This window comes from Esox lucius, chromosome 11, assembly GCF_011004845.1.
Source record: "Esox lucius isolate fEsoLuc1 chromosome 11, fEsoLuc1.pri, whole genome shotgun sequence".
Classification (NCBI taxonomy): Eukaryota; Metazoa; Chordata; class Actinopteri; order Esociformes; family Esocidae; genus Esox; species Esox lucius.
In genome coordinates, this window is record NC_047579.1 from 42,776,081 (window position 1) to 42,791,564 (window position 15,484).

The window sequence follows — 15,484 nt, forward strand, 5'->3', positions numbered from 1 at the left end:
GCGTTGCATTTTATTCTCGCAATGCATTTATTTAAAATAAATACTAACATCAAAACTACAAGTGTGTTGTCTGTTGAGTTGATAACAAATTCAGCTGTAGATACACAAACTGCTCTCAAAACATTTAACACATTGATCTGTACACTTTGTAATTGTCCTAAACATATAGTAAATTCTCCTTCATTTCATACAAATTCAAATCAAAAGCATAATTTTCTCACTGTGCACAAAATTCCCCAATGTTATCACAGCAGATCACACAGCCAACCAAATCTTTAATATATCAGGAAAAACATTTGCAACATTTTCATTGGTTTTCACAAAGATCACAAGCAACCATTTTCAAAACACAACCAACAAAACTCTGTGAATTGTGAAATAGTCAGTTGCATACCTTATGTCCTCAATTAACCCCAAATTGATATCTGAGTCAGTAATCCACTCATCACAGAAAAAGCCAATTTCCCAATTGTTCACACAGCTGTCTTAATTAAAACAACTACAAAAGGGGAAGAGAAAAACAACAAAGAAGACGAATGAGGAGAAAAGACAATAAAAAGAAGAAGAATGAGCAGTGGAAAAGGAAGAGGTGTAAGAGTGAGAGGTGGTGGACAGGGTAGAGGGAGAGGAAGAGGAGATGGAGAAAGAGCAAGAAGAGCTGAAGACGTAGGAGAAAGAGCAAGAAGAGCTGAGGATGTAGGAGCAAGAGCAAGAAGAGCTGAGGATGTAGGAGCAAGCGCAAGAAGAGCTGAGGGTGTAGGAGCAAGAAGAGCTGAGGATGTAGGAGCAAGAAGAGCTGAGGATGTAGGAGCAAGAGCAAGAAGAGCTGAGGATGTAGGAGCAAGAGAAAGAAGAGCTGAGGATGTGGGAGAAAGAGAAAGAAGAGCTGAGGATGTAGGAGAAAGAGAAAGAAGAGCTGAGGATGTAGGAGAAAGAGAAAGAAGAGCTGAGGATGTAGGAGAAAGAGAAAGAAAAGCTCAGGATGTAGGAGCAAGAGAAAGAAAAGCTGAGGATGTAGGAAGAGGAGAATATAAAGGAGTAGAGGGAGAAGAGATGGATAGATAAAGGGGAATGGTATAGTGGAAAGAGAAATAGTAGAAAATATGAGAAGAGATGGACAGAGAAGAAGAGGAGGGCAAGGTGTAAGAGGAGGAAGGAGAGGTAGAAGGATAGGGTACACGCATGTTTCTAATGAAATCAGAGCCACACTTATTGACCATGTCGTAAATCATGGTATCTCACTGAGAGAAGCTGGGCAGAGAGTTCAGCCCAACATAAACAGATCCACAGTGGCTTCAATTATCCGCACATTTCAGAGAGAAAACCGGTAAGTAACTAAATCATTCTACTTCTACAATGAGAGTCCATGTAGTCTTGTTTGACATAGGTCTAGATTTCTACAGTAAATGTTCCTGCTCGTCCAAACATTTTTCAGAATTGAAGTTAGAGAACATTCAGGTGGATGAACAAGACTTCTTTCAATTGAACAAGAGCATGCCATTGTTGACATGGTGGTCCAGAACAACACCCTCCGCCTCAAAGAAATTCAGCAACGAATAACACAGGACAATCAACTGTTCCACAATATCCACCAATGCAGTCTCTCCACAACTGATCGTGTTCTAAGGAGAAATGCAATCCGAATGAAGCAAGTATACAAAGTGCCCTTTGAGAGGAACTCCGTTAGAGTGAAGGAGTTGCGATTCCAATTTGTTCAAGTATGTGCAACCCAATTACTGCACTTTTACTGTCAACACAAAGATACATTTTTCCTGAATTTTAAGTATGTGTCCATAAACTATTCCATGCTACTGTAAGTAAAAAAATTTAGTCATATCTATGTATACTGCTGCTTCAAAATGTGAACTCAAACTTCAGCAACAGTTTCACAGTTGTATTGACTGCAATCATTGCCATTACTGTAAAACACTAACTTACTGTATTGTACCTTGTGTTCTTTTTACTCTAGAGAATCTTGGAGTTGGATAGCAGTGCAACTCATTATGAGTACCTGTATATTGATGAAGCAGGCTTCAATCTTCACAAAAAAAGGAGAAGAGGGAGAAATGTGATTGGCCATCGTGCTACAGTCAATGTCCCTGGACAACGAGGAGGCAACATCACTCTCTGTGCCACAATTTCTACAACTGGTGTTGTGGCACACAATGCTGTCTTGGGACTATACAACACAGCAAGGCTCCTACATTTTATAAACCTCCTCATTGAAATCCTCTTTCCGCAGGGTGATCAGGAACAAATGGTGCAGAAATGTGTAGTTGTTTGGGACAGTGCGAGAGTGGTTTGAGAATCACCCACATTTCAGGATGGTGTTCCGTCCCCCATATTCTCCTTTCCTGAATCCAATTGAGGAATTATTCTCCTCTTGGAGATGGACAGTACATGATCGCAACCCTTACAACCAAGTAAGTCTTCTTCAAGTGATGGAAGAGGCCTGTGGAGATATTGGGGCACAAGCATGTTAAGGATGGATACAGCATTCAAGGCGTTTTTTCCCATTAAAATATTTGCTGTTATGTTGATTACAGCTGAATGTGTTATCAAATCAACAGAGAACACACTTTTAGTATTGATCTTAATATTGAATTTTAATAAATGCATTACTAGAATAAAATCTTGTATTTCATTGTGCAGTGTCTCATTTTGAGAGCAGTTGCGTGAGTTTGGAGAAATGTGTCAAATCTATTGGGAAAAACTGTAACTCATCAGACATCAATTTGGGGCTGATTGGAATCAAACCATTTGCAACTGAGAATTTAACAAATAACAGAGTTTTGTTTGTTGTGTTTGGAAAATGGTTCACAAATGTTTGGGATTTTTGTTAAGATCAATAAAAAGAGCTGCAATTGTTTTTTCCTGATATATTAAAGTTTTTGTTGGCTTTATGAACTACTTTGATGACATTTGAGGATTTTGTGCACAGTGCTTTGAGAAAATTATCTATGTGATTTGTAACTTATGAAAATGTACTATCTGTTTAGGACAATTATAAAATGTTAGCCCTCATACTGCAAGGAAACCATTAGAATTAGCAAATGTTTTGCACTTTAAAAATCCTCTCACTATGAGTAGATGAGGGTCAACTGTCATGAAACTGTCATGAAGGACAACGTGTGTCAACGTTTCAGTTCAACCTCATACGCCACAACAGGTCTGCAGTTGTTTCACTTCTGCTAAGACATCCGCTTGAGTGTGTAGTGCAATGGCTAACAACAGCGAACCCCTGTATCTATATACAGACTCCTCAGTCTACTGTCTCAGGCCTTGGGATCTTTCTCAGATCTATAGTGGTTCTTGAATTTCTACAATCCTCCAAACCTTACCTGCTGCTGGTGATCATTGTCCAGAATTCACCCCCGAGAGAAACACCAAGCCTCACACGTGGGCCCCTCCATGCCCACATCCTCACTGGTCACCTCCATGCCCACCTCCACACTGATCACATCCATGCCCCTCTCCACACTGATCACCTCCTCACTGATCCCCTCCATGTCCCCCTCCTCACTGATCACCTCCGTGGGGTGGGGGGGGGGGGGGGGTTCTGACACAACGATAGAATGGCATCCAGGCCACCTCGCTGTTGCTCACAGGCTGGTACCAGGCTGTGTGAATGGCTGAATGTGCGTGAGAAAAATGCAGGCACTCTGCATCACAAGATAAGATTCAGGGTGACAGATTGGAGGTTTTCTCTACTCATTCCTCAGGTTCATACAATATGGACATTCCATACATATACAGGTAGTACATTTCACTTTGCTACTGTCAAAATACACTCCTTTCACTTTCCAATTACAAGCACCATAACAAGACCCACGGACCACAGTCAACTTACAGGACAACAGCTGGAATTGTTACGTGCCCTGAGAGACCCTTCTCTAATCTACACCTGAACCAGTACATTCAACACCCATCACTTTTGGGCTTTTAAGTAGTTGCTTAAATTATTTTTCTTTATTGTTGTTGAGAGCTGCGCTTATCTGTCTCCCAGGCCACGAGACAGCAGCTAGCCTAGGTGATCTTAATGGGAGGAACGCAGCAAAACGACAGGAAATACCTCCTTAGTTGGCTCCCTTGCCCTTTAAATCAGACCATTGAAATTTTGAAATGGGATTGCGGCCAGGGACCGTAGACTGGTTAACAATAATTCATGAGAAAAAGCAAGCTTGTTAAGTAACAAGAGGATAATGCTGAGAGGCAGGTCTGGCCCCTGTTTTCACATTAAATCAGTCAATGTTTCACCTGAGTGCAATATACAAAGAGAAAAATCCAATTATACATGCATTGCCAATATAAGGAAGCAAAACCACTACCGACTGGACAATGCAGATTTATTTCCAATCTGTCAAGCACGAATCATAGATTACAATCAATCAAATGTATTTTAGAAGGTTTGCAGCCAGTCCAGTCTATACAGTGAAAAACAAAGAATACTTTATTACAAAGTTAGGCTCTATCGCCACCTAGCGAGTGTTTATACAGATGGCGTGCCGGACGGACAGGCGGACAGGCAGACATAATCTACGGTACAGTGTGAGGCTTTCCAGGCCTCGGATGTTAAGTGTGGCTAAGTGAAAGCACGTAGCGGAGCCCAAGGAGAGTCACGCGGCGTGTTTGTTCAGTAATCAGGACGCCAGCAACATTATGCAAGCACTCCATGGGAGGTCTATCTAAACGCACTAGGCACTACGCACAACCTGACACATCTACTAGGCCTGCAACAAACATTAGTCCCCCGGGCTACAGCAGAACTAATAATGGACTCTTTGTAACGAATACATCAGGGGGCCTCTTGTTGCAGGCCGATCCATTTCTGACTGACTAAAATTAATGCTTTTGGAATTCTTATTCTTAATCAGTGAATATCCGGCCTGAAAAAGTATGTGATTTAATGGACTGGCACTTTTGGCTTTGGAGTGGGGCTGCTGGCAGAGCGTGTCGAGCCTGGGCTTGTGAGAGCCTTGGAATTGGTGATGGATGTTTTAAAGGAGGGAAGGCGATCTGTATCACAGGAAACCCAGGGCTTGTCTGCACAGAGGCCTTCTTGGCAGACAAGCAAAACCCAGTTCTATTTTACTGGGCGGGAGTTGAGAGGAGATCTCTCACTGGGTTCAATTCGATTGAATAATGATGCTGCATTGGTGCCCTTATGTTTGACTGTAGTCCTGGGTAGGACCACACAGTTCTGAAATTCATTATTTCAATAGCCCAAATCCACTGTTCTCCTCACACCTGATGATGGCCCTTAGGAATGTTAATTATTCACGAAACTAACAGATTACACTGACATCACAAAGTGGTTGGCCGTTTCCTGTCGTCAGCCAACTCAGCAGTTTCGTCCACAGGTTCGGCACCACCAGGCCATGTGTTATTTTTTTTTTTCACCCACTGGAGGTACATCTACAAAAAATGTTTTACACAACTATAGCCCGAGACTGCAGCTATTCCAAACAAAGAGTCTTCACATGACACTTAACTATGCTTCCCAGGGGCTAACAGACTATAAATTATTGTCTATGTAGTAATTTGAGCCAATTTTTTCCTGGTGAGAGTGTGGGTGTGATTTGGCAAGAGTATACAATCAGAGACTCATTATATTCTACTTATCTTTTAATGTCCCTCTGTTCATCCTTTGTTAGCCCATGTTGTTCCTGACTGGTTGCTCTTATTGCTTCGAATGACGGCCCGCAACAAATGCTTTGAAATCAGACAGTGTTGCACAGCCTGCCTGTATGTTCTTCAGAGCGGCGCTCACTGTTGGCGTGGTCCGTACATGCTCAGGAGCACCTGTAATCTGAGATTGTTTGGTCAGCAGGCTTAAGATCCAGAAGTAGAGAGATCCACAGACACTGAATTTCTAGGCAAAGGGACTGTGAGCCATTGTGTACTTTAGGAGGATCTGTTGCTGTTGTGGGTCTGAGTGTTGGTCGGATCAGTGACCGGGTCTGGGCCCAGTTTACCATACTGTATTGGAGTAAATACAGAGATATTGGATAAACATTACTTGGTTCATTAATTTAATTCTATTCAGTGAGGACAAATCCAGCTAGATTACTTTTTAATAACTGTGCATAGAGGTTTCATTGACTTATAGGGCACATTGATTAGGTTGCCGCTGCCCTCTCCTGGTCACAGCCATTGTCAGCAGCAAGTCACACTCAGGTTGGGGAGACAGCCTTTCAAATAAGCTGAAGGTTTGGTCGACGATGAGAGAAAAAATGTAAGCTTCAGTCTCTATCAGTGGGTGAGGCAGGGAGTGTAAGGGCTTAGGTGGTGGATTCATGGCCGCAGACAGACCTTGCGGGGACACCTGGCCTGGGGAATCTCCACCCTGGGCTGGGAAACAAGAGCGTGTTGACATTCAAGGGACCTTGTGATATGGAAGACAATGAAAACATCCCCACAGGCACCGGCAGACAACACAATCCGGACCGCTTCCCACACCATGTCATCTCACACCCCCGGTCATACTTACGGAACCGTCCGATGGAGCAGATCGTGGTGCTGATCACCGGTTGCTCGTCCGGGATAGGCCTCAGTCTGGCTGTACGTCTGGCCTCGGACCCAGCCAAAACCTACAAAGGTGAGTAGCGTACGAAAGATGTCACTTGTACGGAAAGCCTTTATTTTATTTCCGTGTACTGAATTTGGAAGGCTCTCTAGGGAGTTCTCAGGGGAAATTGGTAGAGGAGTTGGTAGAGAAGACATCCTGAAACTTGTGTGGTTTGAGGGTTCCTATATGGTCCCTGGACTGGAGGCATGGCTTTGTGTGGGTGGGGCCTACCTATAGATCTTTATTTTTGTAATTCTTTTGTAATTTATTTTCATCTGTTCAATTGTCTTGGCATCGCATGTCAAGGTTGAGCACAAACAATTTTGAAGTTTAAATCAGTCATGAATAGATGTTTGAGCACCTCAAGAGTCTAGGCACATCACAATGCAGCAATAGGTACCATTGTCTAACTATATGGAATGTTAGGATTATATTATAATATTATATCAGGATATGTATTATACAGTACATCATATTTAATTACCATATTTAGTTTTAAGCACACTAAACCAAACCTCTGAAAGCTAAATATAATAAGCCTGATCAGCCAAGTATCAAATCTTCTGATCGCTAAAGATTTTGTGAAAAGGGTCCCCAACTTCTCCTATCCCACGTCCCATTGCAAATATATTTTTTTCAAAGATTTATATAGATTATCCTACAACCTTTTTAAAAAGGTTTCACTTTTGTGGCTGTCTTCCAAACCCCAAAACCTCTCCTAAGAGAGTGCTGCGAGATCATTAACAGTATGGGAACAAAACGTGTTATGTTTGTTGTTACACAAAGGCTTTAATGCCGTTAGCTCTTAATATTATCCATGTTGGCTGCTGCATGGAATGCCAATACAAGCAAACATGTTTTGGTTGATTTATCTGCATCACGATGTCAGTGCAGAGATTATCAGTTTAGAGAATTCTGGTTATACTTTTCCAGTAACGAATAATCCTGTACTTCCATTTTTATATATTTTTTTACCTATGAATGTGTCATGGCATACCTTTGATGTTCTTGTAGTCTATGCTACTATGAGGAACCTGGCAAAGAAGGAGCGGCTGCTGGATTGTGTGAAGGGTCTCCATAAGGACACCCTGGAAATCCTTCAGATGGACGTCACGGACCAGCAGTCTATCCTGGACGCCAGACACAGGGTCACAGAGAACCGGATGGACATTCTGGGTGACTCATGATTTAACACTAATGCTGACGACACTAACAGTGTTGTGTCATTATGGATAGCGTGTGTGTGTGTATGTGTGTACCACTTGTAGGTATCAGAAGTCCTTGCAAAAATAAAAAAGGTAGGAAAAGAATAAAGTGTTGAGATGTTTTTTCAGTCGTATCTTTAGAGTAAGGTTTAGAAATAGGGTTACAATTAGAGTAAGGGTTTAGGTTTAGGGTTGGTAGTTAGGGTTAGGTTGCTGTCCTTTAATCCTAAGTGCTTTCTGGAGGCCCAATGCAACACATCTACAATTAGGAGACAATAAAAAGGCATACTCCCACAGTGAAGACAGGGAATGTGCAGGTATGCCATAGGCTCTGACCATGTGTCCGTCTGTTGTGGCATGTGTGGCAGTGTGCAACGCCGGCGTGGGTCTGATGGGGCCACTGGAGGCCCAGGCCCTGGACACCATGAGGCAAATCCTGGAGGTCAACGTCCTGGGCACCATCAGCACCATCCAAGCCTTCCTACCAGGGATGAAGGCCCGGGGCCACGGGCGCATCCTGGTCACGGGCAGCCTGGGTGGGCTACAGGGTGAGAGGGCAGAGGCCGGGTGACCGGCGGGACGCAGGATGGCAATCCTCACTCTGGGATCGGGGGGGGGCGGAGTGGGGGTGTTGTTGGGAAATGCTTGTGTTTACCGTGACTGTCACCCGGCTGAGCTTGTCCCCGTCCCATAGGACTCCCCTTCAACGAGGTCTACTGCGCCAGCAAGTTTGCCGTGGAGGGCGTCTGCGAGAGCCTGGCCGTTCTCCTGCAGCACTTCAACATCCAGTGAGTGCCCGCAAACGCTCTCACCTGTCCCCACCTGTGTGTTCCACTGACTGTCTCCGTCTCCCGTCATGCAGTGTGAGTCTGGTCGAGTGCGGCCCGGTCAACACTGACTTCCTGGACAACCTGCAGACGGCCAAGCCGGGGGAGGCCGCGCTGCAGCGGGTGGACGAGCACACGCGCAGCCTCTACCACACGTACCTGAAGCACTGTGGGATGGTGTTCCAGAACGCCGCTCAGGACACAGACGACGTTGTGAAGGTGCGCTATGCTGCAGTAGCTGGGACTGCAATAGTTTAGATGGGCCACTAGAGGGGGCTGCTTTTGCCTGGTGGGGGCTTGACATCCTTTAGTTCTTTAGCTGATCTCACTGGACGCTCCACTCCTACAGTGTTTCACGGCCGCTGACAAGCATCGATCAATACTGAAACCACTTTTGAAAAACGCTTCACACAGTCTGCATTTCTAACATGCATTTTGGCCAAATAGAAAATCTCACCACCAAAACACTTCCTACATGTCTCAAAATAAGCTTGTTCAACCATAACACTGGCAACAGTTCTCACTCAGAAACACACAGTCACCCATAACACACTGACCTAAAAAACCCTAACAACAGGGAGCATTACACTGATTGGACAGTGTTGCACATTGTGATGTTAGCTCCTCTCTGGCCTGGGAAATCCATGGTGGCCCTCTGATCACATTTGTTCTCAGGTGTGTTTTGCCAGGTTGAAACCAGCTTCATCCACAAAGATGCCTGGCTTCCATCTCCATTACTTTCTAAAAAACTGTAAATCCACAGTTTTACAGTACTTTACATTATGCATAGATGTGTGTATACCCTGTTTAGTTATTGAACAGACATCTTACCTGGACATAAAATATTCTGCTAACATATTGTATATATTTCAATCTGGTTACTGCGGAAATGCACAACAGTTGCCATCATTTTGTTTTGAATGTGTTTTTAACAGCTTGGGGAACAGTGTGTATGCATACCTAGGTTTCTGATACTAGATTATGGATTCCCTATTAAAGTTTATGTGCTGTTGGTTAGATTTGATAGCTGGACTCTTCCCTCTAGATATTTCTGGAGGCCATCCAGTCAGCGAGCCCTGCATTCAGATATTACTCCAGCGATGCCCTCCTACCCCTCACCAGCCCTAAGATCTCTGCACCAGATGGGTTGCAGTACATCAGAACGATGAGCAAGATCATCTTCTCAACGAACGAGAAAGAGGAACAAAAATAGCCACCTGACTGGGAAATTTATTATAAACAGGGAAGGTGGAATCCTGAATACTGATTGGCTGAAAGTTATGGTATATGAGATGATATGATGTTATGATGTTAGTTATTTTTTTCCAAATTGTATCTAATTGTGTTGTTCTCCAGTATATAATAACAATAAGACTTCTTTGAGGGACTGTGGTATATTTCCAATATTACACGGCTAAGTGCTGTATATTAGCCATGGTATATTGAGCATATACCACCCCCCCCCCCCCACTCATTACTGTATACATTACACATTTTTACAAACGAGTCCTTATACCTTTTCAAGTTTTACATTTTTCAGATGAATATTAAATGTTTTACGAGATGTTAGTTTGAGTTCCTTTCTGTAATTTATGGAGCAAGCTACTGATACTTTCCCCTCTCACAAGTCTCTGCACTGAATTCAGTGTTTCAGGTCTGAGGAAGTTGAAAACAGGGTGGCTTCATGTTGAAAACAGTTGAAAACAGGATGGCTTCATGTTGAAAACAATTGAAAACAGGATGGCTTCATGTTGAAAACTCTTGAAAACAGGATGGCTTCATGTTGAAAACAGGATGGCTTCATGCATGTGTGTGTGTCTGTGTGTGTGTGTGTCTTTGTGTGTGTGTCTTTGTGTGTGTATATGTGTGATTATAAGTGTAATTGTGTGCTCTGGCTGATATCAGTCTAACTCAAGGTCTCAGATCAGATGATCAGACACTGTCTCCTGGGAACTGTCGTAAACACAACATAATTTCCACTTGCACAATATTCCCCTGTAATTATATCACTGTATAAATAGTTAGACATTTAATTACAAGATTATATTACAAGTAATTGGTTTTACCAGCAAAACAATTGTTGCCTCCTACTGAACTGCTTTTGTACAGAGTGTTTTCCCTGCCTGTTCACAATCTTCTGACATTGAACTATGCACAGACTTTCTCTAGATTTTTTTTTTTGCCCTGTGACCTGTTTCACTGACATTTTTTAAAATCCCTCAAACTCAGGGGAAAAACAAGTCTGTCTACTCTTTCTAAAAATTTCCAAAACTATTTCTAACATAAAACACACAATAGAAATATACACAATGAAAAAAGGTTCCAACAACACTGAGATACATTCAGGTTGAGGTTCACACATTGTCTCACAACCATTTAAAGCGTCACCCTCATATATATATCCCTGGTTAACCGCTTCATACTTTATCTGATGTTATATTACTTAATTTATTGAAAATATTATTGAAAGGTAATTCATAGTTGATTTTGAATGACCTTTCTTGAATTTCCTTTCTAACATTTGAAATACACTTTAATTCTAATAGATCACTAAAATAATGTATCACTAATTGGTAATAGTGTGTCTGACAGACCAAAGCAACAGCAACATCATGCTACAGTACACTTAAGATCGAAGCCTCCTCGGTGGTGTATATATTTATACATTGAGAGGGAGAGAGAGAGATAGAGAGGGAGAGAAAGAGGGAGAGGAATCTAAAATGTGTATGGAAGTGAGAGAAAGAATGAACGCAAACAGTTCGCTATCAAAATCCGATATAATGTTCTTGATTTGGATTGGTCGTTCGTTTCTTTGATTCCTCCCATCATGAAACGTCACAAATACTAGGCCCATCTAATTAGGCAATTTGTTGAGTCACTCGCTCGGGTTCCAAAGCCAATGTTTTACACCTAGGTTTAAGTCAGTCTACGCATCTCTTCACACTTTTATACTTTTCACTTCACTAATCTCGGCTATGACTAAAAGAACGACCCCTCTTCTCCGGGCACTGGTTGAGATGTCTGAAGTGCATTCTTCCGAATTTGTACGAGGTAATCCCAACAGAGCATATATTAGGTAAGACTTAAAAACGAAATGTTTTTTTTTTTTAAAAGGCCAACTGAAGTTCTCTCTTAACCACAATAGAAAGTTGATCATTTGGAAACTATATGAACGGTGTAAGACAGGCTGTTTATTTAGTCAATAGCCCGAACGCTAAATTGGGCTACCTACTTTTCAAACAATGTCTGTGGTGAAAATTTATTGTTGCGTGTTTTTGTGCTAGGCTACTTCTGAACTACACCGTGGCTACACCATTTCTGTCTTTATATGATATATCGTCTGTTTCTATGTTGCTATGCTGTTGCTTCACATGCGTATATATCGCATCTTAAGTTTTGTCACTTGTAAAATAGTCAATATTGAGCACCAACAAAAGCTGAGCTAGTTTTCAGGCATTTTTGGCTGGTTTAGAGCAGTCGTTGAACTGGAACTCTGTGCTTCACCTGCCAACACTGGAAGCCGGTGTCGTCATTTTTAAAGGGGGAAGGGGGTACATTGGAATGTTGAGTCTGTGGCGTCTGTCGCAGGGCGGAGAAAGGATTTCAGAATCTTAGGCTTGTTTGTATGTGCAGTCAACATTCTCTGTTTATAACCTGCAGGTGCTTCTTAAATACCTGAAGTAGTCCTAATCTGCGTGTTGTAGTAGTATTTACACACCATCAGGATATTTCCACCAAACTGGAACGAAATAATTTTGTTCGCGTTTTTGATCGGCCTACTGAAATGTTAAATCAATGAGCCAGTCAGTAATCTAACATTAACTACTGGTTTTATAAAAAAAAAAATTAAATATTGAATGTTTAATTATGGTCTTAAAGATTGCAGGCGCTACAGCTGCACTTCCAAGCGGGATCTGTTTCTTTTGTTGAAACTGTTGAAATTTAAAGACACATTTCGGAGATTTTTCAACAAACTCGCATTTGTCAATATTATGTCCATTCTTGGTTAATTCAAAGATACATCTTCTAAATGTCTGCGTTGGACTGCAGGTGCGATTTTTATAACAGAACAGTTTCTGAATAAATATGGATGAAGTGAAGTAATCTGTTTGTATGCAGTAATCAATTTGTATGCAACCATATCGCCTCTTAATCCTTCTCTTAATGATTGCGACAAATGTGTCCGCACTGCAAGTGCAGTATGTGATCACACTCACCTGTCTCCATCAATAAGAGAAGATTTCATGGGTGGATTACAACAAATTACAGTTTGAAACCAGCTGTTAGTACACTAAGAGAGATCTCTAACAGATAAATGTGTTTTCTACAAGCCCTTTCCACAGACCCCTAAGCACCAGCTTGGCCCTGCCAGCTAGACAACCCATCCTGCCTCCATCCTCTCCATTTCTCCAGATCACGCCCTCACGCAGCTTCATCGACCTGGCGGCTTCCATTGCTGGCCGCAGGATGCAGTTCTCCGAAAGTCGCAGCCTAGGGTAAGAATCATGCTGCTTCCCTTGTCCTGTCAACTCGTGCTGACCACAGGTGACTATCTGTTTTCACAGTCCGTTGTTGGCTGTGGTCTGTGCCCCAGTCCGGTGTTTACCACTCTCTGGGGACTCCTAATGAACCTCTTCTTGATGGAGCCCTTTCTCCTTCCCCCCCAGGTACACACCAGAGCAGATGTACAGCGTAGTGGCCAGTGTGGACCAGTACCAGCACTTCGTCCCATGGTGCAAGAAGTCCAGGGTCGTGAAGGGAAGGGGTGGTGACGTCCAGGCCCAGCTGGAGATTGGTTTCCCCCCCGTTGTGGAACGTTACACCTCCGAGGTCACGGTGGTCCCGAACCACCAAGTCAGGGTAAACCCTGTCTAATGTTACATACGAGTTTGTAGGGAGGCCAGGGGTAAATTTAGACATTGTTGCCATGATTCTCTTTAGCATGTACTGCATAATGTTATGTGGGACCAGATTAGTGGGTCGTACTATTGAAGACATTGATTACGTAATTCTGCAAGGGGATAAATAGTGAATTGCCTTTTTGGATCAACTAGCCGACAATGTGCCCCTCGAACGATACCACGAAGATGCCTGACAATGTCCTTGACCGGACTAATCGGGAGTGTGCATGTTGTCGCCAGGCTGTTTGTTTAGATGGGTCCCTGTTCAATCACCTGGAGGTTGTTTGGAGATTTTTCCCTGTGCTGAAGGATCAGCCTGCCTCCTGTAACATTGACTTCTATGTGAGTACCACAGTCTTTATATTTGTAGCGTTTCAATTTAAACCGTCTGTTTAAAGTTTTCAGTTCCTATTCCACTATCCTGACATTTTCAGCGGTTACATACCAATGTAAATTTGGTGATATGCTATGCGTATTTGAGGTTTTGCTTCATCACAGCAACTCTCATCGGACTCGGGACAAACAATGTCGAGGTTTCTTCCAAAGCGGATACAATGCTTTTCTGGGTCTGATCGCCCTGCTAGCTCAAACGGAAGGAAAGGCGAGCCAAGCCAATTTAATTACTAATACCCTAAACCTAGAGGGTGCTGGCAAATTGCACTGTGTTCTGTGGAACCCCTGGGCTAATCTGAGAGTCAGATTCTAACTTTGGTCTAGCAATGATGTAGCAAAATGCTATTGAAATGTTTATGTACAATAACACATTTCTGTTTTACTCTTTGTGTAAACAGCCCCTTATTGTAGTTAACAGTGATGAATGGTATAACAATGTTATGTCAGTCTACTCACACCAACATTAGTGGATTCTAGTTAACATTAGGGCCTGAGGTTGGTTTTAACAAGCCTGGTATCTCAGTCCAACTCCAATGTGAAGTGGTTGCATGGACAAAGTTGAATAGAGCCAATTAGGATCTATGCAGAATGGTTATGTTGTTGTTTATGGCATCCTGAAATAGCAGGCCAGAGGTCATCTTGATGATCGGACCGTCCATTGGAGAGGCTAATTGAGAAAGAATGAAGTTTGCATGATTACTGACTGAATGCCGTGGTATAGATTGAGTTCCTTCTGTCAGCTTTTTGATCCCTTCTTGGGTTTTGGCGATGCATTCAGCTGGGAGAGCTAATTGTCAGCAGCAAAGTTCTTTCATTTATGTTCAGGTCAACTGTTTCCTGTCAATTTCTCAGGTGTCATTCGAGTTCAAGTTCCTGCTGCACTCTCGGCTGGCCTCTGTATTTATTGACGAGGCTGTGAAGCAGATGGTGAATGCCTTTGAGTCGCGGGCAGCCGAACTGTACGGGAGCCCCCACACCTCCTGCCAGGTGCCAGCATGGAGGAGGGCAGCATAAGACACCCCCACTACACTCGTTCTCCCCTAAACATGAACTGAATTGAGACCACATCTATCTACTGTTCAATGCAGCGACTGGGCCTTCTGTCTGGATGACATCCTAGTTCAATGTTTTCTCCTCTTTTGGATGTCAACGTGTGGCCCCGTCTGGCTCACTGAAAACGCCAGCGTTGTGGGTTTGGTTCCCACAGGGGGGCCAGTTGGAAACATTATGTATTCACTCACCACCGTAAGTCACTTATAAGCATAATGTGACTGACGACATTTACAGTGTTGTTAAGTACACTGACGCCTATTTATTATCACAGAAGCTTTAATTTATTGAATTTAATGTACATACTGTTTTTGTTTTATTTTAAATGTAAGTAGATGTTTGTCGGATGTTCATGTTTGAAAGGGACTACAGCATTTCTTATTTAAGTTACAAGACAAAGATGTGACCAAGTGACTCTACTGCAATGCAAAACATTATATTTATGGCCTGCTTTTTCTTGTCCGTCACTTAATATATTTAATGTGAATGGAAAATTAAAAAGTAAATGTTGATTATTGGTGCTCTGGACATTTTCTTTAA

At 42.7% G+C, this 15,484-nt stretch overlaps 2 protein-coding genes across 2 annotated transcripts; both read left to right on the forward strand.

Annotated features, from left to right (window-relative positions):
* The first annotated feature begins 6,281 nt into the window (after positions 1-6,281).
* On the forward strand, positions 6,282-10,046 carry hsd17b1 (hydroxysteroid (17-beta) dehydrogenase 1). The gene is made up of 6 exons (XM_010874848.4): positions 6,282-6,598; positions 7,583-7,744; positions 8,142-8,321; positions 8,468-8,561; positions 8,636-8,819; positions 9,646-10,046. Exons 1-6 carry the CDS (start codon positions 6,394-6,396, stop codon positions 9,811-9,813), a joined length of 993 nt encoding a protein of 330 aa, XP_010873150.3. The 5' UTR covers positions 6,282-6,393; the 3' UTR covers positions 9,814-10,046.
* Positions 10,047-11,453: 1,407 nt separating this feature from the next.
* si:ch73-141c7.1 (coenzyme Q-binding protein COQ10 homolog, mitochondrial) lies at positions 11,454-15,459 on the forward strand. The gene is made up of 5 exons (XM_010874830.4): positions 11,454-11,676; positions 12,932-13,096; positions 13,268-13,460; positions 13,742-13,843; positions 14,747-15,459. Exons 1-5 carry the CDS (start codon positions 11,576-11,578, stop codon positions 14,906-14,908), a joined length of 723 nt encoding a protein of 240 aa, XP_010873132.1. The 5' UTR covers positions 11,454-11,575; the 3' UTR covers positions 14,909-15,459.
* Positions 15,460-15,484: the final 25 nt, after the last annotated feature.